Here is a 22,858-nt window from a genome sequence, read left to right as displayed (position 1 = left end):
GTATAAAATAAATAAATTTGCCAAGTTTGATCCAAATATATCCATAAACAAAAGGATTATAACAATTTACTTGCTCTTTATAAGAGTAATAGGTAGGCCTACCTATTTTAAATTTACAACTTTTTTTAATTTTTTTTACTATAATAACTGTATACAAACACTTCAATATACATAATTATTTTTTTTATGCTAACAGGGTCTAGGGAGAAATTGGTAAATTTTATGTTTTAAGGGTCAAAAATGAGAAAACCCAAATTTTACCCCATTAAACCCTGATAAATCAAACACCTTCTATACATATAAAAAAAATCAAACGAATAGTGTTTTTGGCCTCTTAGGACATCAAAATGAAAAAGTATATCGGTCCCAGCTCTAGGTCTTACCATGCCACTTGTATCTAATAGCTTTTTTTAATAAAGAGGTTGGCGACCTCTTTTAACCTTGCATTTGCTTGTCCACATAGACTAACTGCCTGGGCGTGGATCGTATCCAGCAAAGCAAGGGGTGAGCCGGTACAGTACAAAGGTGAACAGTTCTAATCAAATGTTTTTCGGCAGTGACCAGTATCCGAACCCACGACATCGCTGCCTTGGGCCCGGAGTCCCTGACGCTACCGACTGAGCCACCGACTCACCTAAAGCTACTTCCCTATAGGGAAATTAACTAAAAATAAACATAGTTGAATTCAGAAACAGACAGAATGTGCTCATGTGGATCACTGATTTCTCTGCATAGCCCTAAAAGAAGTCATAAAGGAACGACTATTAAAGTATTAAAACTATCAAATATAATTTTGACAGTAGCCCTCTCTGTGCCATTCATCTATGTTCTACTTTAATAAAAATTTGCCTCTAGCTTATCCATATATTACCTCAACTTTAGTTTACAAAAGTCTATGGTATAAACTTTGGCACGTGCCCGGGATTGTTTTTCACATTACTTCAGGCTAGACGTAGGGGTTATGGCATTATCCCTTTGATAAAATCCATGGGTGATTTGGCAGGATTTTAACCCGGGACCTCAGGGACTGAAGTCCCGCGCTCTAACCACTAGACCAGCTCCCTCCACTTGGTATAACTTTGGATGATTGTAATTTTACTGCAATTTACCTCACACTTCTTACTTGGCAAAATTCAATTTTCACTCTACTGGTAAAGTTCTATAATCTTTTGTAAGCTGATGTGAGCTCCTGTGACTAGGGTGATGAACCAAAGTATGATGAGAATGTAGTTCTTGTAGAACTTCCACCGGTACGGACCCATGTACTTATCATCTTCCCAGAATGTCACAAGTTCTATGACGGGGGGGAAGAAGAGCACCAGAGTCGAGGAGCAGATCGCTCCGACAAGACCTACGAATGGCTCCAGGTCTGGCACTATTGTTGCTATGACAACTAGAAGAAAATATAGAGAGATAAACAAAGATAAAAATAGATTTCAAAAGACAATCGATATGAGATCATTTACAGTCATCGCTATAGTAACCGAAAATGTAGAAAAAATAATAAGCTTAAAGGAAAAGTTGTAGAATTGAAATTTAAACTCCAACATCTCTGAGAGTAAAAGTGACATTTTATTTTTTGTCAATTCTCCATTTAGTTGTAAAGCGTGAATCAAGGAGTAGAAAAATTCATAGATTGGTAAGAGAGTTATATTTTTAACAATGTGAGTTAAGCATATCTTAAAGTCAGGGATCAAAAGTTGAGATATTTAGACAACATAGATACATAGACAATGAATCTCGATGGACCTTTTCAAACTCGAAAATCTTACCGCCAACTAGTTCAAACTGACTAAATTTTTACTGAAAATCTTAATCCCCAACCAGTTCAAATTGACTAAATTTTTACTCTTAAAAACATTTTTGTAATTGATAGTAAGATCACTCACCTGTTAGTAGTATTAAGACAACTCTCATTGTGTAGTACTTGAAAGTTTTTCTACTTTTCCCAATAAATCCTTCAATGTTGCGCCACACAATTTCGCAAGGAACGTACAAGAAGAGTCCGTACGAACATAGCACATTCAGAATCACCATGAGCTTAACTGTCTGTCCCATTCTGTAAAATATAATGGTGTTGTATGATTTACGCCTTAGATTTGAATTTTCTTAGACTTTACTGAATGGATTGATATGAGATGAAATTTAAACACAGCTACCTTACAATCCTCCAGTAGAAGTTTATTAAGAAATACCTACTTAACAATTTATGCAATTAAATCAGCCTCCATCCCATACACATTTCAATGCTATTCTTACTTTAATCTATTGTCAGCTGATGACTCAAACTAAACTTTCCGCATTAACTTTGAAAAATAAAAGTTTTCTACCGAACACACAAATATCACTTGACAAAATTAGCTGAAATTTCATACAAAAATATCTAAGGTAATGGAGAAAACTCTACGAAAGTCTTTAAGGCTGGACACAGGCTGAGGCAAACACTAGGCAGCGCACGCAACTCAGCACGAGCCAGAAAACTGTGCCACTATTTTTCCTTGCTGCTGGAGATGCACGTGTGTACGTGTCTGGCACACAGGTAGGCTGGCATGTCACAGTTTGTAGGACAGACTAAAATTTTCCAACACAAACCATTATTAGCGTCTGATTGTGTTAATAAATTATCTATGATGTATGATGTTAATTAACTTAGAATATGTAAAACAAGTTTGCAGTTTTTCTTAAAACCATTGTTAGAGCTTGAAAACCCAAACAGTTTAGTATGCCGAAGCCGAAGCATTTATTGTAAGCTTGACTACAAAGACTATTTCAAAAAACTAAACATATGAAATTTCTATACATCATTCTCATGGAGAGAAATTTAACTGATTGTAGTTGGCTTGTTTGTGGATATATTTAAATTAAATTTGGTAGGATTATTTTTGTTACAATTAGTTTGCGTGGAACATGACTTATAAGGACTGTGTCAAGTGCGTCTCAACAAACGCATGGCCATAAGTTTGGAGGTGGAGCTTTGGGGAGTAAATATTGATAGGTCTCCGTATCAACAAAAAGAATAATAAAATAAAAATATTTACTGAAATTATTACTGGCTTTATTGAAATTTGTCGAAACCTTTTATTTTCATTTAACAAAGCTTTTTGATTCAAATCATATATAAAACATCTGAAAACTGTGCACTACTATATACAGACCAACAACCATGTATCCAATATTTCTCTTTTCCATTTTAGAAATAGGTATAATAAATATTTACAAAAATAGTTACTACCCTATATCAAATGACATTACTACTCACGTAGATGATGAGATATTCAATGTTATGGAGCCAGCTGTTTCCTCCCCGTAACGAAGGTAACCAAAGAAGCCCATGGTACCATAGAGAGCTATCAGCCACACCATAGATGCGTTCAGGATGCCAGGACACCCCAGGAAACGCTGAGGATTGCTCATGGCGTTCTCTATCGGTAACACCTAGAAATCATTATTTGGTATTAGTTCAACATTAAGCGTGTAGAAAAGTTAAGTTAAAGGAAATCTGTGCAAGGTACTGTATATCAAGGTTCAATAGTTTGCCGTCACAAATTTTGGCCAGTGTATTATTTCAAGTTGAAAAGTTTAAAATATATTTTTTTACTTCCAAGATGTACATTAGACTCCCTCTTATCCGGACTCCTCGGGACCGAGGCCAGTCCGGATAACGGTTTTTCCAGTTGAACCGCCGTCCCCCAAAACTCGGTAAAATGGACCATTTAAATGCATACTGTATAAGCCGATAATGATTATTACATATTTAGACTTGTGATCACTGGTCTCTAATCTTTCCTACGAGAACAGTCGTTTCATTAACGCCCATTTCCTGCCAATCCAGTCCGGTTAAACCGATGTGCTGATAAAAATTGTCTGGGTGAAGAGATGTCATTTCCGCCGAGTGTAGTCCGGTTGAACTGATGTCGGGTTAAGGTGTCCAGATAAGAGGGAGTCTACTGTAGCATTGAAATGTTTCAAGTTGGTGGCAGTCTTAAAGCTACTTGTATATCCACCAGGTAGTATTAGAAATAACAGTCCCTACTTGCATTTTGAGCAGTGTGAGGACTAGTAACTTAAAATTTTGGAGGTACGGTATTGAAATCGTTTACTAAAGTCATACATTTAGATGACAAAAATCACTCCTGAGTCCTGATATAAACTTCTTATGGGAAATCATCGGGCATGAGCCTGTGATCGTGTGAGCTCCTCACGCTGTTGCTATACTGTAATGGTAAAAACAAGTTTTGAAAATTTGTTGTAAACTTATAAACTAATTCACAATAAAGTAAATAACAGCAAGAACACATTTATACAGTACATTTCATTTAGTGTTTTCAAAATTATACTTGAATTCAAAATTAGATTCATCTGTTATTATAGCGTTTTTGGTAATTAAGTAAATTCATTACTAAAATTCTCAAAACTAATGGTCTTGCTAGAGAAGAATATAAAATATAAAAAAAACATACAAGACTGTTTAAATATTTTAAGGAGTATTTAAGATAAAGGAAAATCCTACTAATATTATAAATGAGAAAGTTTGGATGTATGGATGTATGTATGTTTGTGACAAGTAAACGCGAAAAATACTGGTCGGATTGGGCTGAAATTTGGTTTGATGATAGATCACATTCCCGATTAACATATAGACGCATTCTTATCTCAAAAGTACTTTTGGGCTCAGCCCCAGTGGCTCTGCTGGAGATTGCCATGTTAACCTTATGAGTAATTATCTTTTAAAGGAATAAAAGAATTTTGTCAGCTGTATTCAACTACACAAGTTGGTTCTATGATATTAAATACCGTTAAAAAGTTATTAAGATTTACCAACAGGGTGCAATTCTACTGTTTTTTTACAGCGTTGGTAGATGTGTAACTATTTTATACAACAAATGTAAAGATAAAAATGTTTCTATTTTGTGTCTTCTTCCCGTTGCAAAGCACGGGTACAACAGCTATAGTCCAGTCAAACTAAGACAAATTACCCTTAAACCTGGGCAAAATTGCTTCACAAGCGATTGAAGTGGTATTCAACTCAGAAAATGTTGCTTTATAACATATCCAAAATCCGACAAAATCCATCCATGGGAAAGTGGCTAAAATCAGAATTTAAAATGGCGGCTTTTCCCAACATTGGACAAATTAAAAAAACATATTTCACATGCATTTATTATGCACATTTTTCGAGATATTGACTTGGGACCACCGCCTGTATTTATTGGGTGGTTAGTACTTCATTTTGATAGGGAACATGTTTTTGGCCGCCATCTTGGATCCGCCATATTGGACATAGATAATGTTTTTTCAATGTAATGATAGTGTTGTGACACATCGTTACCAACTACATTTTTACACTGATTTAAATGCCGAAATCCGTTTTTAAATATCTTTATTCATTTAGAAGATATATTCAAACGAAAACTCTCCACCATACATTTCTTATGGACGTTTCGTACTTTGATAATTGTTTTAACATTATGTTTCTTATATCTCCAGTTCTTATTGACGCTTGTAGTTCGTTCTAGGCTTAAAATATTCAGTAATGTGAGGGCTTTCATTTGAGCTCTTGATCATTAAAGTCAGACGAGTTAAAGACCAGCTACGAACCTCAGAACAATATTAAATTAATCTTTTTAGAAATATATTTTTATTAAAAGATTTATAACTCGGGTTGTTAATACGTCACAAAGTTATTTCAGGTCTCAAAATACTCAGTGAATGTTTAGCTTTAATTTTATTGATCATTAAACAAAATCTGACAATTTTAAAATGAGTCATGGACCATAATTTAACATTAAAATGTATTTATATTGAAATTTGTCTTTAGTTAAGGACATATATCCCAAACCCTAATAACTCCCGGAAAGTAATCGGCATAATTTTACTAGACTACTAATATTATTATATAAGCAACAATAGTTATCAGGGAGTGGGAGGTATGAATACTAATATTTTACATAGACATTTTGTTAGTTGGTATAAGTTTGGAATCGCACCTCTCATAGTACTCAAAGGGTAAACAATTTGAGCAATATCAATCTACACATAAGAGATAACACAGAACATGCACTTACTGTTCCAATGCCGTCCACAGCGTAGATCATGGTGCAGAAGAACAGCGGTAGGTGACTCCAAGAAGTAAACACTGGCCTGGAGGAGAGCGGAGGAAGGTCTTGGAAGATGTCGTAGAGGACGAAGCAGCAGCCGAATGTTAGCGCAACAATCGCGATGAACGAGAAGGGCACAAGGTACTTGAGGTTGCGAATGATGCCGATGGGCAACACAAACACTGTGACTGCGAGAATGTACAGTCGAACATCCATTGAGACGTCAAAGTCATGTTCTATAACCTATAAATGGAGGTTGTAATTTAAAGCACCTGTTTCTGAGTACATTTGACAGGAAAATCTATCAAAAAGGGTTTGAACATGGTCACTTAAATGTAAACTTGTTTCAACCCCTTCACAAAATACAAAGTGCTTTTTAAGCACCCCAAATTACAAGCAGAGAGAGTCACTATTTATCAAGTTGGCAGCCCTGCTTCCTCTACTTTTTTATCAATCAGTTGATATACATTTTAGCATTGTTTTGTATACTGTTTAGTGTTATTGGGAATTTATGGTAAATAAGATTCAACGTTTTATTCTCTCACTAACCCAACCCACGTTTAAGATTAATAATGCACATGGGAAAAAATAAGTATTGTACTATTGATTTTTACAGATTATACAATCTGTAGTAAATTTATTAGACTGGAATCTCACCTAAAAACTTAATTACAACCATTTCTTGGCATAAAATTGTTTAATAAATTCTTCTTTAGGTGTCTCCTACTCTTTAAATTTGTGAAAACACCATGTTGAGTCATATTCACAAAAAAAACATAGAGACAACAATGACAAAATGCATATCGACTGATCACCAGTGGAGTAAAGGAAGCAAGGCTACCAACATATTTGCTTGATTTGTCCCTGAACAGTGAATCTCTGTATTTGTAATTTGGATTGTGTTTCAAAACAACACCCCTGTATGATATAATTGATAACTTTATTCAAATTCAACAATACTATTTAGATTCTTTAGAAACATGTATTGTGTTTATTTGAGCCTGTTACTCTTTCATTTTATGTTTAGAGCACCCATTAGTCAATAATAAATTATGGTCTTTTGTTTTGTTTACTTATTCATTAAGGATATTTGCTTCTTTTACCTGTTTTAATGAAGACGCTGTGAACACAACATACACTATGCAGCATGCGTAATATCCCAAGAACAATCCTAAATCAACAATGTTCCTGAAACAGAAATAATTTGTAAACAAAGGTTATTATTATAGTTTTTAATCACAACCCTAGGTAAATAAAGAAGGGCTTATTATTTTTGTTGAATTTACTTCATGGAACATCTGATTGTCTATTATTGCTATGAAGATTTTGTTTTTTTTTTACATTGTTTATCGGTAATATTAATTTTGTACACAAACTAAATCCTCCTGAATCGAGGACATTATCAAGTTGAAGGGTCCAATAATACAAAGTACAATACGGTAAGTTGAAAAACCTTCTGTAGTACAGTCATTGATTTATTTTTTAAACTGTTATTTCATGTTTTCATTTCATGTTAAACTTAAGTGATTTCATTATAAAATTCAATCTTTGATTTTCTGTCGCTCAAAAATCCTTACTTGGCAGCTGTACTATATTTCCGCCATTTTGTAGGTCCTGTGCGGAACGCAGCCTCCGCAATCTCTGCGAACCCGAGCCTTGGTAGTTTTAACCTTGTACAGAGGATTTGGCAGCTGTATATCTGAAAAATATTCACAATTTATTACTTCATTTTGTTTGGATTAGTAACTTATTTATTATACCCAATGCAACAAACCTGTAGACTGAGTTAATTTCCAGTTGCTACCTTTTTACCTTTTTTTAATTATATGTCTAGCACTATTCCTCGTGTGTAGGGCAAAGTCCAACACCGCCCCCCTTCGCTCTCATGTACTACAACGCTTACAAAGGAGGACGACCCTAAACTCTGTGCAATAGGAATTACCGCTCAGTGCTCGCTGCTCGAGCTCTTCTTTGCCCATCACAAGTATATTCCAGCACAAAATATACGTCTGGCGCATGGTGGTCCCACTAGCAAGTTTCCTTTGTACCATTCCTTATCTGTGGAGTAACTACTAACTACTATGATATTTCATGAGTTCAATCGCAAAAATTAAATTAAATTTTGAACGGTAATTTTACAGCATTAGGGTTTGTTACAATTTGATTTGAAATTAAAAGGACCATAGCTCAAAATCAAAATTAGACCAGTTTTTTTTTAATCCGTTTTTTTTTTTTTTTTTGTTATTGTATGGGTTTTATGGAAAAGTCCCCATCAAAATTTCAATCAAATGAAAAAAACATCTTGGAGATACCGAATTAGTACCCTCATATCAAATTTCTTCAAAATTGGATCAAAGATGTCGTCTTTAGCTCTGTACACACCTACAATTCAAAACCAGGGGGTATCGAAAACGGGTATTTCCACCCAAAAATGTATTAACAAAAACAATTCTTTCTCCACTATGTATAGGGGAAGAAAGTAAAAAGGATGGATTTCTGAAGCAAAGGATGGTCCACTAAAAGCTATTGGTAAATTATTATATACTTTGTATACTCACCAGTATATGAACGCAGTGAGTGTATACAACGCCTACGAGAACAGCACAGAAGAGACTGACCCAAAGCCCTCCGTTTTTGAAAGCGACAGGCATCGCTAGTATACCGGAGCCGAGACTTCCTTTGATCATGTGGAACAAAGCCCCCATGTTGCTATAAGTGGAGAGTTAAGGTTAGCTCTTCGTTTTTTAAGATATTCGCTTAGGGGCGTAGTTTGCCCACTCTCAATCTAATATTTTTGCTGTTAATATTCTTATAGTTAATAAGTTTATGTATGCTAAAAATCATTGAACTAATGACGATTGAATTAATTTCATATTTCTAAACTGTGGAAGAATTATTCCCCTACAGCGTTTTATAAAAAAGAATATAGGGAATACTTTAATCTTACAATAACATTGTGGTTGTGATAGAATGGTCAGTTATTGTCTGGTTTGAAGCTTTGACCTCAGTTTTAAATCTACAAAAAACAGGAAAAGACCTTGAACATTAGGAAAAGTAATACCTTCCTCAATCTACCTATGAGCATTAACGGTTGATTGTGCTTTGAAAACAATATATGTGTGTTCATTTAGTTCAGAAATAACACTTGATTGGATGAATTTGTTTCTAGTCATTCTATATTTCTTAACAAAATAATCAGTGAATTGCTACTTACTTCAGAGGATGTGTCAAATTTCGATTTTTCCATGGTTCATAAGGTTCCACACCTTCTTCGTGGCAAAATGCAAGCTTTGCCCTGTAAAAAAACAAATATATTTACTATGGTTCAATGTTCTTCATAATAATTTCCTTTCTTCAAGAATCCTTCTTTTTTTATTTCGGTTTGTTTAACTATGTGTATTTTATGTTCTCTATTTTCCTTCAAATCCTCAACTGTTGTACATAAATCAGACATATCGTCTTTGAGTTTTGAATTTCATCTTATAAATGTTTTATACTTAACTTTTGTAAAATTCTTTAGCTTGTAACATGTTAAATTTTGCCATAAGATTTTTTTTTGTGTAAGGAGCCGATTTAGCACCAATGCAATGTCGCAAATGTAAATTTGTAAATCCCGCCAACGTTTGAGTCGGCGGCCTCCATTCGCATAGTGCCGGGCGCTCTGCGCATGCCCGACTGGACCTGCGCACAAGCGTCGTCCCCGGCCGTTGCACCACACGCAGCTCCTCGAGACAGTCGAGGCCAGGACACGAGAGAGAGCAGACTTCACGTTACCTGACAGTCGAGTCAGGGAGTCGACCATACCCACTACGAGGGCACGAGACAGACGACTGTCAACCACGCACGGGTCTCCGAGGACCAAGTACGACGAATCTGTATAAGGTAGTCATCACCTTGCTTTAAATAGACATTTGTCGTACCGTTCGTTCAAGTCTAGTACAAGATCAAGTTTCATTGAATATTCTGATAGTCAGCTTAACGTAAAACTTGCTTGCGCTAATTGTTCAGTATATTTAGCATTGATCAAGAGTTAACATCATTGCAGCTATACATTGACATTTTGCCTCTCACATAATTCGATAATTTTACATGTAATTAGTAACTGAACTCGATTGAACAATAATTACATTCAAAGGAATTTACCGTATCTATCATCCTCACACATACGAGGAAACCATTTAGCTGTTGTAGTCTTATTTACTGTGTGTTGTGTGGTTTTAAATTATTAACTCAACGGCTTTAATCGAAGATATCTAACATTTTGTGGGACGAATTATCTGTAGTGTGACAGGTAAATACTGTGCGACATCAAGACGTGTTATTTGATTGAATTCGAGATACTAGCCTATTTGTGTAAATATCTGTGTAAACCATCCCGAACTGTGGTTCGCCCGCAGCATCCTGCGATCCTACCTGTGGTTCGCCCACAGCAAATAGCTTTAGTTGGCTTTAATTCCCTGTGGTTCGCCCACAGCATTTAGCTGTAGTTAGCGCTAATTCCCTGTGGTTCGCCCACAACAATTAGTCTTACTTAGTGATAGTTACCTTTCCCTGTGGTTCGCCCGCAGCATCCCCCGATCCTACCTGTGGTTCGCCCACAGCAATTAGCTTTAACTAGCGATAATTCCCTGTGGTTCGCCCACAGCACTTAGCTATAGTTAGCTTTAATCTCTGTGGTTCGCCCACGGCAATTAGCTTTAGTTAGCTTTAATTCCCTGTGGTTCGCCCACAGCACTTAGCTGTAGTTAGCGATAATCCCCTGTGGTTCGCCCACAGCAATTAGCTTTAGTTCCCTGTGGTTCGCCCACAGCATTTAGTCGTAGCTAGCGATAATTTCCTGTGGTTCGCCCACAGCAATTAGTTATAGTTAGTGATAATTACCTTTCCCTGTGGTTCGCCCGCAGCACATCAGTACGGACTGATAACTACCGGACATGCAGTAGATCTTAGACAAAGATTTGCGGATTATTGGTGTGACCACGCGGCTGGAGGCTTCACCACGTCTACTACATCTATCTCGCTGGACTCTTTGCATGTTCCCGCTACGACCAGTAGATTGGTGGATTATCAACCCATACATCAACAGGAGCTTGATACTACACAAGCTGACGATTTGTTAGGAGCACCAGTTTTTCAAACGAAGGAAAATACCAATGTGGTTTTTACTTTTAACAGAGGACTACCTTCAACTCATGCATATTATGATACTCGGCAATCAGAGGAATTAAGTATTCGGGAAATGTTAGGCCTGCCACCCACGGCTGATTTTCGTACAGTACAAGACAAACTTTTCGCAACTCAGTCAAGAGCAGACCAGCGTGGTCCAAGGGCAGACCCTTTGAATAATAAATTATATGAATACGGCCCTACAGCATTTAGTCGTAGTTAACGATAATTCCTGTGGTTCGCCCACAGCATTTAGTCGTAGCTAGCGATAATTTCCTGTGGTTCGCCCACAGCAATTAGTTATAGTTAGTGATAATTACCTTTCCCTGTGGTTCGCCCGCAGCACTTAGCTTTAGTTAGCGATAATTCCCTATGGTTCACCCACAGCACTTAGCTATAGTTAGCTTTAATCTCTGTGGTTCGCCCACGGAAATTAGTCATAGTTAGCGATAATTCCCTGTGGTTCGCCCACAGCACTTAGCTTTAGTTAGCTTTAATTCCCTGTGGTTCGCCCACAGCATTTAGATGTAGTTAGCGATATTTCCCTGTGGTTCGCCCACAGCTCTTAGCAATAATAACCTATCCTTAACTGTGGTCCGCCCACAGCACTCCCCGATCCCTAACTGTGGTTCGCCCACAGCATGTGTAAATAGGTTACTAATATTTTTGTGCTTTATATGACTATATTTCAGGTGTTAACAGTGTAGTAGTGACTAATACGTGTGTCTTGAATAACGGTATTCTAGGTGATTGTAGTTTTAGCGATTACTAATATTTGCGTGTTTTTATATAACTGTATTGTAGGTGTTGGTTACTAATACTTGCGTGTTTTTATTTAACTGTATTGTAGGTGTTTGTGTGAAATAATCATATTTTGCAGCTTAGCTTCTTCCAGTTCCCCAAGATCGACGTATCCGTCCTAACTGTGGTTCGCCCACAGCGATCCGTCCTAACTATGGTTCGCCCACAGCACTCCGTCCCGAACTGTGGTTCGCCCGCAGCGCACCTTTCTTTCCATATAGAGAACAAATATGGCAATGATGATAACGTGGGTTCGATTGTTGGAGATTTTATATCTCATACCCTTTGTCTGAGCCATCCGTTCTCTTTTCAGAATATTAGTTCGCCCTTTACTGTCGATTCGTTTGACATTTCGACCCCTGGAACCGCAACCCAGCGCGACTAGCTATCCGGCAACCGGGTCAAAACCGGACTCGCGTATTTTCCGAACGCCTCACCCGGAAATACGTCGTAGGTTTTGGCACCCGCGAACAGGGACTTTTACTCGAACACAATAAAGATTAATTTTCGTAAAATTTGCAACTAAGTTGCTGGCGCCCGTTCAGAATGACAGGTGGAACGACTACCACAACCGCTGTTAAGCCCAAGACGACGACTACGAGAACAACCGCCCCAACAACGATAACTCCGTCCACTAATGTTCCTGCGACCTGTAGATCGGAATTAATTACCACGACTGACGTTTTAGTAGTAACTACCTCCCAAGAATTGTAACACCAGCTACTACAACGGCACAGGCCAGAAGTGAGCTCCTACTTCCGCTCGAATCTGATTCTAGAGTTAATTGGGTTTACAAACTGTCCAAAGATGCAATTAGACAAATTTTAAGGGACTATAACTTGTCAGACGAAGGTAAAACTGACGAATTAAGAAAACGACTTGTAACTGCTATCAGGAAAAGTCCAACTAAGGAGATGGACCCGGTAACTTTGTACAGTGATGTTCTTCTTACGAGCCCTTACAAAACCACGAGCACTACTGATTCGACACTTACTACCACGGCTCAATTCGTAACCCCTGTTACAACTAAACAAGTAAAAACTCCATTGACCGACCCACGAGTTAGCTGGATTTTCGATTTAAATAGAGACGACTTGATTAGTGAAATGAAAAAGTACGGACTGATAACTACCGGACATGCAGTAGATCTTAGACAAAGATTTGCGGATTATTGGTGTGACCACGCGGCTGGAGGCTTCACCACGTCTACTACATCTATCTCGCTGGACTCTTTGCATGTTCCCGCTACGACCAGTAGATTGGTGGATTATCAACCCATACATCAACAGGAGCTTGATACTACACAAGCTGACGATTTGTTAGGAGCACCAGTTTTTCAAACGAAGGAAAATACCAATGTGGTTTTTACTTTTAACAGAGGACTACCTTCAACTCATGCATATTATGATACTCGGCAATCAGAGGAATTAAGTATTCGGGAAATGTTAGGCCTGCCACCCACGGCTGATTTTCGTACAGTACAAGACAAACTTTTCGCAACTCAGTCAAGAGCAGACCAGCGTGGTCCAAGGGCAGACCCTTTGAATAATAAATTATATGAATACGGCCCTACAGCATTTAGTCGTAGTTAACGATAATTCCTGTGGTTCGCCCACAGCATTTAGTCGTAGCTAGCGATAATTTCCTGTGGTTCGCCCACAGCAATTAGTTATAGTTAGTGATAATTACCTTTCCCTGTGGTTCGCCCGCAGCACTTAGCTTTAGTTAGCGATAATTCCCTATGGTTCACCCACAGCACTTAGCTATAGTTAGCTTTAATCTCTGTGGTTCGCCCACAGCACTTAGCTTTAGTTAGCTTTAATTCCCTGTGGTTCGCCCACAGCATTTAGCTGTAGTTAGCGATATTTCCCTGTGGTTCGCCCACAGCTCTTAGCAATAATAACCTATCCTTAACTGTGGTCCGCCCACAGCACTCCCCGATCCCTAACTGTGGTTCGCCCACAGCATGTGTAAATAGGTTACTAATATTTTTGTGCTTTATATGACTATATTTCAGGTGTTAACAGTGTAGTAGTGACTAATACGTGTGTCTTGAATAACGGTATTCTAGGTGATTGTAGTTTTAGCGATTACTAATATTTGCGAGTTTTTATATAACTGTATTGTAGGTGTTGGTTACTAATACTTGCGTGTTTTTATTTAACTGTATTGTAGGTGTTTGTGTGAAATAATCATATTTTGCAGCTTAGCTTCTTCCAGTTCCCCAAGATCGACGTATCCGTCCTAACTGTGGTTCGCCCACAGCGATCCGTCCTAACTGTGGTTCGCCCACAGCACTCCGTCCCGAACTGTGGTTCGCCCGCAGCGCACCTTTCTTTCCATATAGAGAACAAATATGGCAATGATGATAACGTGGGTTCGATTGTTGGAGATTTTATATCTCATACCCTTTGTCTGAGCCATCCGTTCTCTTTTCAGAATATTAGTTCGCCCTTTACTGTCGATTCGTTTGACATTTCGACCCCTGGAACCACAACCCAGCGCGACTAGCTATCCGGCAACCGGGTCAAAACCGGACTCGCGTATTTTTCGAACGCCTCACCCGGAAATACGTCGTAAGCTGACTCTTAGCTGAACCATGTAGTGAGATGGTTTACACTGAAATACAGTATTACAAAATAATACATTTGTTTATAATTTGTGTTGTAACAATTTAGCAATAACTTAAGAATATGAAGTTTCCTTTGATTATGATTGTAGTGAGAATTGTTGTTGCCAAGATTTCTTCATAGATGGCCACACACAAGGTCGTTGCCAAATTGATGCTAGTAAACTTGCCAAACAAGTTTGAATTACTCTCTGATTAATATCTTGTGCGGTTTCTAATAATCTGGGAGAAAATTACCTAAACAGGTTGCTCAAAGTGGGTGGAAAAGTCCTCTAATGCTCTTTCAAACTCCAAGGATTTGAGGATTTTTTTATCCAGCCCAACAGCATACTTTGTTAAATAAAGATATTATGTAGTGGAAAATTGTTTCATACACTTTTAGTATAATCTATTTGGCAAACATGGTATATCCAGAAGCCTCCATGCCCAGTGTAGTGTATTGCATGGGAACGACGTTTCCATTCCACTTTGCTTAAAACATTTTTTAGATGTTGGTGAGCATTTCCACATAGGTAAACGTACACCCCGTCAAGTCAAGAGCAGAAGAATAATTTTATAAACCATTTATTTTATTAATTTGTAGTTAAATTATTTCTTGGAAGCCTGCAATGTACATCTTAAATTATAAATAATTGTTGAAATACTTCTTTCTAATACTGAGTAAATATTAAACTAGTAATTATTTTGTTCAAAACTCACGTGGAAGCGTTTGTGCTCTCTGACGTTTTCACCTTTTCCTCACTGTGAGTCTTCTTATCCATGTTTTCACTCTGGCAAAACAAATTTCTAAGTTAACAAAATTCACATTAAATCAAAACAGTTGAGCAGTAAACCTGACAACACATGACTGTTACTAGGTAATCACTGGAACCAATTCCACAGCTGATTAGTTGATTGTTTTGTAAACAAGGTGTCACAAACGGGTATTCAGGAAGGTGTTGTTCTACTGACTGACGATATCAGCTGTTATAGGTATAATTCTGCAGAAACCAGCTGATAGCTGGGGACTCTGCTCCAAGGCCATCAGGTGGGATGGCCTTAATCGTTGACCTCTCTCAATCTTTTGGTGATAGAGATGGCCAAGGGAAAGGTGGTACTAGAAATTTGACCTCATCTTCCTTTTATAATACAAATTTGAGTAATCCGTTGTATGGTTATTGTCTGTGCTGTGCCCAATGTGTCAGACTGACTAGAAGGAAAATACAAAATCTTAATCACAATAAAAACAACAAAGTTATACAACCTAAATAGTGTATATATTTTGTGAAAAAAAATTATATATAGACCCTAATTTTAACTTACTTAAAATTGTGAATGTATAATGTTAAATTGGAATAGATCCTGTAATATTAATATTTGTAATATCTGTAATATTTTATTACAAATTTGTATTTGCGGTTAATAAAAAAATGTGTGTCAAAAATATTATTTGATTTAAAAAATGGAGGTTTCTTAATAATTGTTTGCTCACTTGTGAATGTATATCAAACCTTGGCTTAGTATTATCATTGACTAAAACGTCAATTGTACAGTATTATTATTCTTCCTCCAGTTGCTAGCAAAAGATAACTTAGCTAATTGTGGAAAAACTTGGGCAGCCAGATTATCAGTACCGGTAGTGCCAATTTGACACCAAAAAAGTTTTTTGATTAAAATAATGTAACCAAAAATGATTTACTTATTTGTGAATAGTGGTGAAAATTAGTTTATGCACTAGTCCTTCTGTATCTTGTATACTCCTCTCAACGTTCCTTTATATTTAGTTTTTAAAAAGCTGTGATTTAATAAACAACAAAATGTCAAAAACTCCAATGATAAATTTATTTTACTAACCTTGGGCTTCATCTGTTTGGAGTTTGTTCTAAAAAAAATGAAATTTTAAAGGTCACTAAATGATTTCAACAAACTCACTATAAACAATATTCCGCTAAAACTTTACGACACTTTGACTGGAAACTGATATTTATCTGATTAACTGACCAGTTCATCAGATAAATAACTGATAGTACCTTATCAGTGGCTTGATCTGATCATACGTAATGATACAACAATGATCATACATACGTCAGCTGGTTTTAACACATCACTGTCAAAGTGTTACGTTTATTTTGAACTCTTGAATGAAGATAAGGAGGATTATATGCTTAGTACTGTAATGCCTCATATCTTGAGAACATACTGATCTGCAGAGAGTTAATAAACGATGTATTAGTGACTATGTCTTACAGCACACTTTTCCAATATAAATTCACATACATAAAGAGTTGAGATTTGTTTCACTGATCAAGCTCAATCCTTGAACACGGGAGTTTTAAAATTAAAATTTTCTTAATTTTCTGCATTACTGGTACCAATAACCGTACAAAAACACTTTGATATACTAAACTACTTGTTTTTTAAGGTGTTTAAAAAGGTCTAGAGATGAATTGGGAAATGTTGTGTTTTGAGGGTCAAAAATGAGAAAAACCATTTTTTACCTTATGAAACGGAGGGATTTAAAACCCCATTCCCATGGTCCGAGCATGTTAAAAATGCTAAATAAAAGTGTTCCAGACGTTTTTTTCATAAATTCAGCCGTTTTTGAGTAATTTAAGTTAAGAACTTAAAATGGCCGCCATTTTGAAATTTTTAAGTTGAATCAAGATTTCTTTTCTAACATGTGTCTTTTTTTTCTTAACATACATACCAAGTTTTATAAAGATCGGTTGAAAAAGTAGAAGATAAAAATGTTTATGTAAAAAATACAATGGTGGATATCTGGTTAACGAAGTGATTTTGGAAAAGCTGTTATCCTTGATTATCTCTTTATTTTGGCCCAAGGAATAACCAAGTAAAATATGCCCCCACCTTTTTTGAACACCCTGCATATGAGGGACCTCAAAACAAAAAAGTAAATCAATCCCAGGTCCAGGTCTTACTATGAGTACCACGGTATAATAGCTTATTATATGGGAAATTCGCTAAAATTTTAATGGGGTGTATTTACAATTTTGCCAAAACCCTGTATGTAACATTGATTATTTAAAAAAACGTTATTGTCTCTAAATTATATATGTCATAGTGACAATTAAAATGTGTTTGAGTAAGTTTTAAACAAAATTTTACTATTCAAGGCCAATCATAGAAACTGATAGATCATAAGTAGGTTTACTTGATGTAAATAGATGACTCAGAAATAACTGTGTTGTGATTACCTCAATGAATGAATGCACAAGCACATGAGTTAAACTGATTTATCAGCAGTTAACCTTTATAACCACTACAAGCCACTTACTTCAGTAGTCTACATTTCATCGTTCACTTAAAATACTGCATTGTATGAGTGAATCTTATTAATCTCAAGCTTGTTTTTGTGTGTTCGATGCTCACTAATCCCTTAGTGTGTAGATGACATCAAAATATTTCTCTATAATTTAATGCAGATTTTACAGTATGCAATTTAATTCGTGGTCATATTACCTATTAGAGGACAAGTCATAGTTAACAAATATTGAATTTGGTTTGATAGTTTTAAAGCTAGTAAAATAACACAAAAAATACAAAACAACAAATCCAGTGTTACCAAAAATAAACATTCTCTTCCATAACTTTATTGCCCTGACAAATATTTTCCTGGTTTGTAATGTCTGACAGCCAAAACTGAGTGGAAACTTTTGAACTTCCGCAACTCTAAGAAATGATATACGACTACATGAGACTTGATAGTACTCCATCAGAATATTTATTTCTCTACATACACATTTATTCAGGTAACGGTACTTATAACAAAATAAGGGCTCTCTCTATTATATCCTTTTCTAAGCCGCCCTACGATACAGACTTTAACGATTGAGGTACAGTATCATGTTAAAGCTTATGATCTAGCCGACCTGGGAATGGTAATTAAAAAGGTCCTTTAGAGCTTTGCTCCCTTTTTCTTTAGAGTCCATTTTCAAAGATCAGTTCAAATATTCAGTTATGCTGTCTTACTTTTTTATGGTTTGTGAATTGTAATTTAACATTTTGTTTCTTCAGTTGAATGTTTAACCTAAAGAGTCAGATTGTAAACAATAGACAAAAAAATGTCAGATTTCTCGTTGCAGCCATGGAGACCAATCAATATTTACTTCTGAAATCCTCACCTCAGAACATTAAAAGCCAAAAGGACAAAGCCCTCAGTCAGTATCGAAGCTTGAATAGTCCTAAACTGATCCTTGGTATGATAGCTACATTTTTGTAAAATTTAAGCCCAAGTCCGTTTTGTAGTTTTTATGTGATTGAGTAACACACACACAGACAGACACCATTAGATTTTTTTATATAATATAATATAATACGAGGCATATTTTTTAAGTAATTACCGTTTTTAAATTCCTCTGTTTCAGCACTGCGATTGGCATTTTCAACATTTGCACTGTGTATGGGCATCTATTGGTAAGACCTGGCCGGAAATTCGAGAACAATCGGCCGTGTTTACATCCGGTATCGAGCATTCAAAATGGTGCCGCCAATTGAGACTGCCGCCGGCTGTGATGTGCGTATTATATTATAGTATATAAAAAAATCTAATGGTGTCTGTCTGTGTGTGTGTTACTCAATCACATAAAAACTACAAAACGGACTTGGGCTTAAATTTTACAAAAATGTAGCTATCATACCAAGGATCAGTTTAGGACTATTCAAGCTTCGATACTGACTGAGGGCTTTGTCCTTTTGGCTTTTAATGTTCTGAGGTGAGGATTTCAAAAGTAAATATTGATTGGTATCCATGGCTGCAATGAGAAATCTGACATTTTTCTGTCTATTGTTTACAATCTGACTCTTGAGTTTAAAAATTCAACTGAAGAAACAAATGATAAATTATTCACAAACCGTAAGTCAAGTAAGTCAGCATAACTGAATATTCGCACTGATCTTTGAAAATTGACTCTAAGATAAACGTGAGGGGGCAAAGCTCTAAAGGACCTTTTAATTACCATTCACAGGTGGGCTAAATAAATATAGTGAAATAAATATTCTGATGGAGTACAATCAAGTCTCATGTAGTCGTATATCATATCTGAGAGTTGCGGAAGTTCAAAAGTTTCCACTCAGTTTTGGCTGTCAGACAAAGACATGTGTAGGCTATTTTGAGCCCAGTCAAGTATATACTTAATTTACACCTACTTGCCAGCAGGCATTCATATAGACTCAAGTTTATCATTGTGTTGGTGTCATTTCGATTGAATAAATTAAAGATATACTTACAAAAAATATTATAATTTACTAGCGAGGCAGTGCAGTTAAAGATTTTATTGTAGTACTACTATGAACATTTTTATTGTGTTGGTAATTAAGTCATAAATTAAGAAATTTGCTGTTAATCTTTAAACTCATCATGTTGATTGAATTTTAATTTATTATGATTAACATAATTACAGTGAAAAATGCAAAGCTTTAACATAAAGAATAAAAGAGTATTATTATTTAATTCTCATCAAAATGTGGAATTTAATATACTTTATATAATAAAACTATATTAAAAATTAAAATTTAAGTTTACCAAGTTGTTGCCTGGTTCTCGAGAACCAGTGATAATCTTCGAAGTTAGTGATTTTGAAGCTCGATTCAAAATTCACCAATATGTGAGACGTCATCAGGAGCAAAGTTTTTATATTTAAATTTTTGTTCACACAATACTACACGATTTACTATTTACATATAGCTATGTACATTATGATGTATAATGTGAATAAATATTAAAGTAACTGTACTCCTGATGATGTAACACATAGGTAGTAATGAAATGTTAGTCGATCTGAAAATCACTAAACTTCAAGAACCTGGCATACACAAGGTATAAATACATTGTTGAAATTAAAAATAGGTACATATTAAAAAAATCTAAATAATGAAAGCCTAACACATAAAATGGTGTTATGATGAAATGTGATAAGCGGAAGAAAATTACAAAAAAAATAGAAGAACTATTCATTGGTTTTTGTTTATGTTTGGTTTACAATAATTTATAATCTTAACTGTTATTTTTAAGTGTTAAGATGTATTACTTTAACATTTTATTTAAAATTGGTAAATATGATAAATTTGTTTAAAAATAAAGTACTTACCTTATGCAGGTGTATGACCTCTCCATCAAAGTTTTTTTGCGAAATTTTCTCCAGTTTATATAAACAATCACTATTTCGTCCGCACCTGAGACCAAGCTACATTACACGTGATCACCAGAAGCTCACTGGTTCAAACAATGGCCACTAAACACTAACCTTCCTCTAGTGGGTCCAATGCCAACTTTTCCTCCATTAGCTTTATACACTGTAACACTTACTAATGCCAACAATGTAGAGGCAATTTGATCACATAATTGGTAACACTTGTGTATACTGTATGCCACAATGTGTTTAAGTGAGTCGGTGGCTCAGTCGGTAGCATCGCCGACATCGGGCCCAAGGCAGCGATGTCGTGGGTACGGATCCTGGTCACTGCCAAAAACATTTTATCACTATCACCTTTGTACTGTACCGGCTCACTCCTTGCTTTGGGCGGTTAGTCTATGTGGACGGGAAAATGGAAGGTTAAAAGAGATAGCCAAACTCAAAATCAAATACGACTTTCAACACTTTGTAATGAATTTCCCCATAGGGAATAAGCTATTACCTTATGGTCTTATGGTAAGTCTTATGGTAATACTTAGACCCAGGACCGATTTACTTTTTCGTTTTGAGGTCCTCAGAGGCCAAAAACACCCTCCGTTAAAATTCATATAGGTATATATTTGTCTGTTAGCACAATAACTCAATAACTCGAGCAAAAATTATCCGATTTTGATGAAATTTGGTACTATAGTGTAAAACTATGTTTATTCTAACGAGTTTGCGAACCAGTACTGTAAGATCAGACTAGGAACGGGGATTTATGCAAATATAGTTTGCAATTTCTTTCAATACTGTTGTGTAGAGCAAAAAAAGAAATAATTTAGTATATTGAAGCTTTTATTGTAGGTCTAACGATCGCGGAGAAAATTTAAAAAAGTGTAAATCAGTGTTGCAGTTTGCTTGTTTATGGATATATTTTGATTAATTTTAGTAATTTTGTTTATTTCATACTAAGCTGTCAACCTTCCCTGTAGCAGCAAAGCTAAGTACTCATTATAATAAATGCTTTTTAAATCGAAAATAAATCTGACAGTTTTAATAAACTAATTTAGTGGAAATCTAGCCAGGTAAATCGTTATTCGCTTAGTCTGTAGGCTTTCTGCGGCTGGGGTATTTATGTTTACACTTACTGTAATAAACAGTAGTAGCAAACTGACACATACTTTCTACCATTAGTTTGTCAAGAAAAATAAAAGGGTAAGCGGTGGTGTTACTGCACAATTTTATAGGAAAGATCACAAAAATTTCAATAACTTTATAACTGTAGTTTTTGCAGAACTGGAGGTTGTACCATTTGGTAAAAAAATTCTGTGAAATTTTATGGGTTTTTATAGGATTTGTTCAACAAGACAGATAAGATAACACACTTACCGGTGCTCAATAAATTCAGATCTAAAAAAATGTAATACCGTACTTCAAATTTAGGACCTTACAAAGTTTTATTAATTTTTAATCCTGTATGGCAATTAATTGTTTCTAATAAGTCAATGGATATTCTCTACTCAAAAGTTGTAGCCACTTTTACAATGAAAAAGAATATAGGTCGATAAAACAACTGACAGAATGTTCTATAAAATGTAATTTTGTATAAATACAAATTTTTCTATGATAAATGGTTGAAAGGACAATTTATTGTAAACCACAACATATTTATAGCACATTATGTGACTTATTGAATTACATTTTCTCTCTGAGTAAAAAACTGAGAAAACTTATCCATATACCTATAGGATTGTAAACCTTATTGAAAATAAATTTCTAAGATATGTTTTATACAAGCATCACATTTTTATAAAATATAGATCATGCCCCAAGAGTTATGAGTTTTTTTATGTAAAAATGTGTTACCTTCTTAGGAAATTTTTAAAAAGTTACTTACTTCTTCTGTGCTAATTCAGTTGAAGCATATCTTAGTCATTGGATTTTTTACATGTTTAAAGGGTTTTGTCTTGTGTTTCATCTGACAATCCATTGTAATTTAGTGAGAATCAATCGTCCAAAGATGATTTTTAATGTTATGTAACTTGCATAAA

General features: G+C 35.7%; 1 protein-coding gene across 1 annotated transcript; it reads right to left on the bottom strand.

Moving 5' to 3' along the window:
* Positions 1 to 730: 730 nt before the first annotated feature.
* LOC128988502 (proton-coupled amino acid transporter-like protein pathetic) lies at positions 731 to 20,973 on the bottom strand. Its single transcript, XM_054409845.1, has 10 exons — positions 20,781 to 20,973; positions 15,394 to 15,464; positions 9,313 to 9,393; positions 8,657 to 8,807; positions 7,676 to 7,797; positions 7,202 to 7,286; positions 6,066 to 6,341; positions 3,260 to 3,435; positions 1,890 to 2,059; positions 731 to 1,393 (listed from the first exon to the last, which is right to left on the bottom strand). Exons 2-10 carry the CDS (start codon positions 15,453 to 15,455, stop codon positions 1,146 to 1,148), a joined length of 1,371 nt encoding a protein of 456 aa, XP_054265820.1. The 5' UTR covers positions 15,456 to 15,464; positions 20,781 to 20,973; the 3' UTR covers positions 731 to 1,145.
* Between the last annotated feature and the right edge of the window lie 1,885 nt (positions 20,974 to 22,858).

The sequence above is a fragment of the Macrosteles quadrilineatus genome, unplaced genomic scaffold (genome assembly GCF_028750875.1).
Source record: "Macrosteles quadrilineatus isolate MER2022 unplaced genomic scaffold, UCM_ALF_1.0 Scaffold_3__2_contigs__length_128488019, whole genome shotgun sequence".
NCBI lineage: Eukaryota > Metazoa > Arthropoda > Insecta > Hemiptera > Cicadellidae > Macrosteles > Macrosteles quadrilineatus.
The sequence above is the reverse complement of the archived record's forward strand: the minus strand, read 5'-3'. Positions and strand labels throughout refer to the sequence as shown.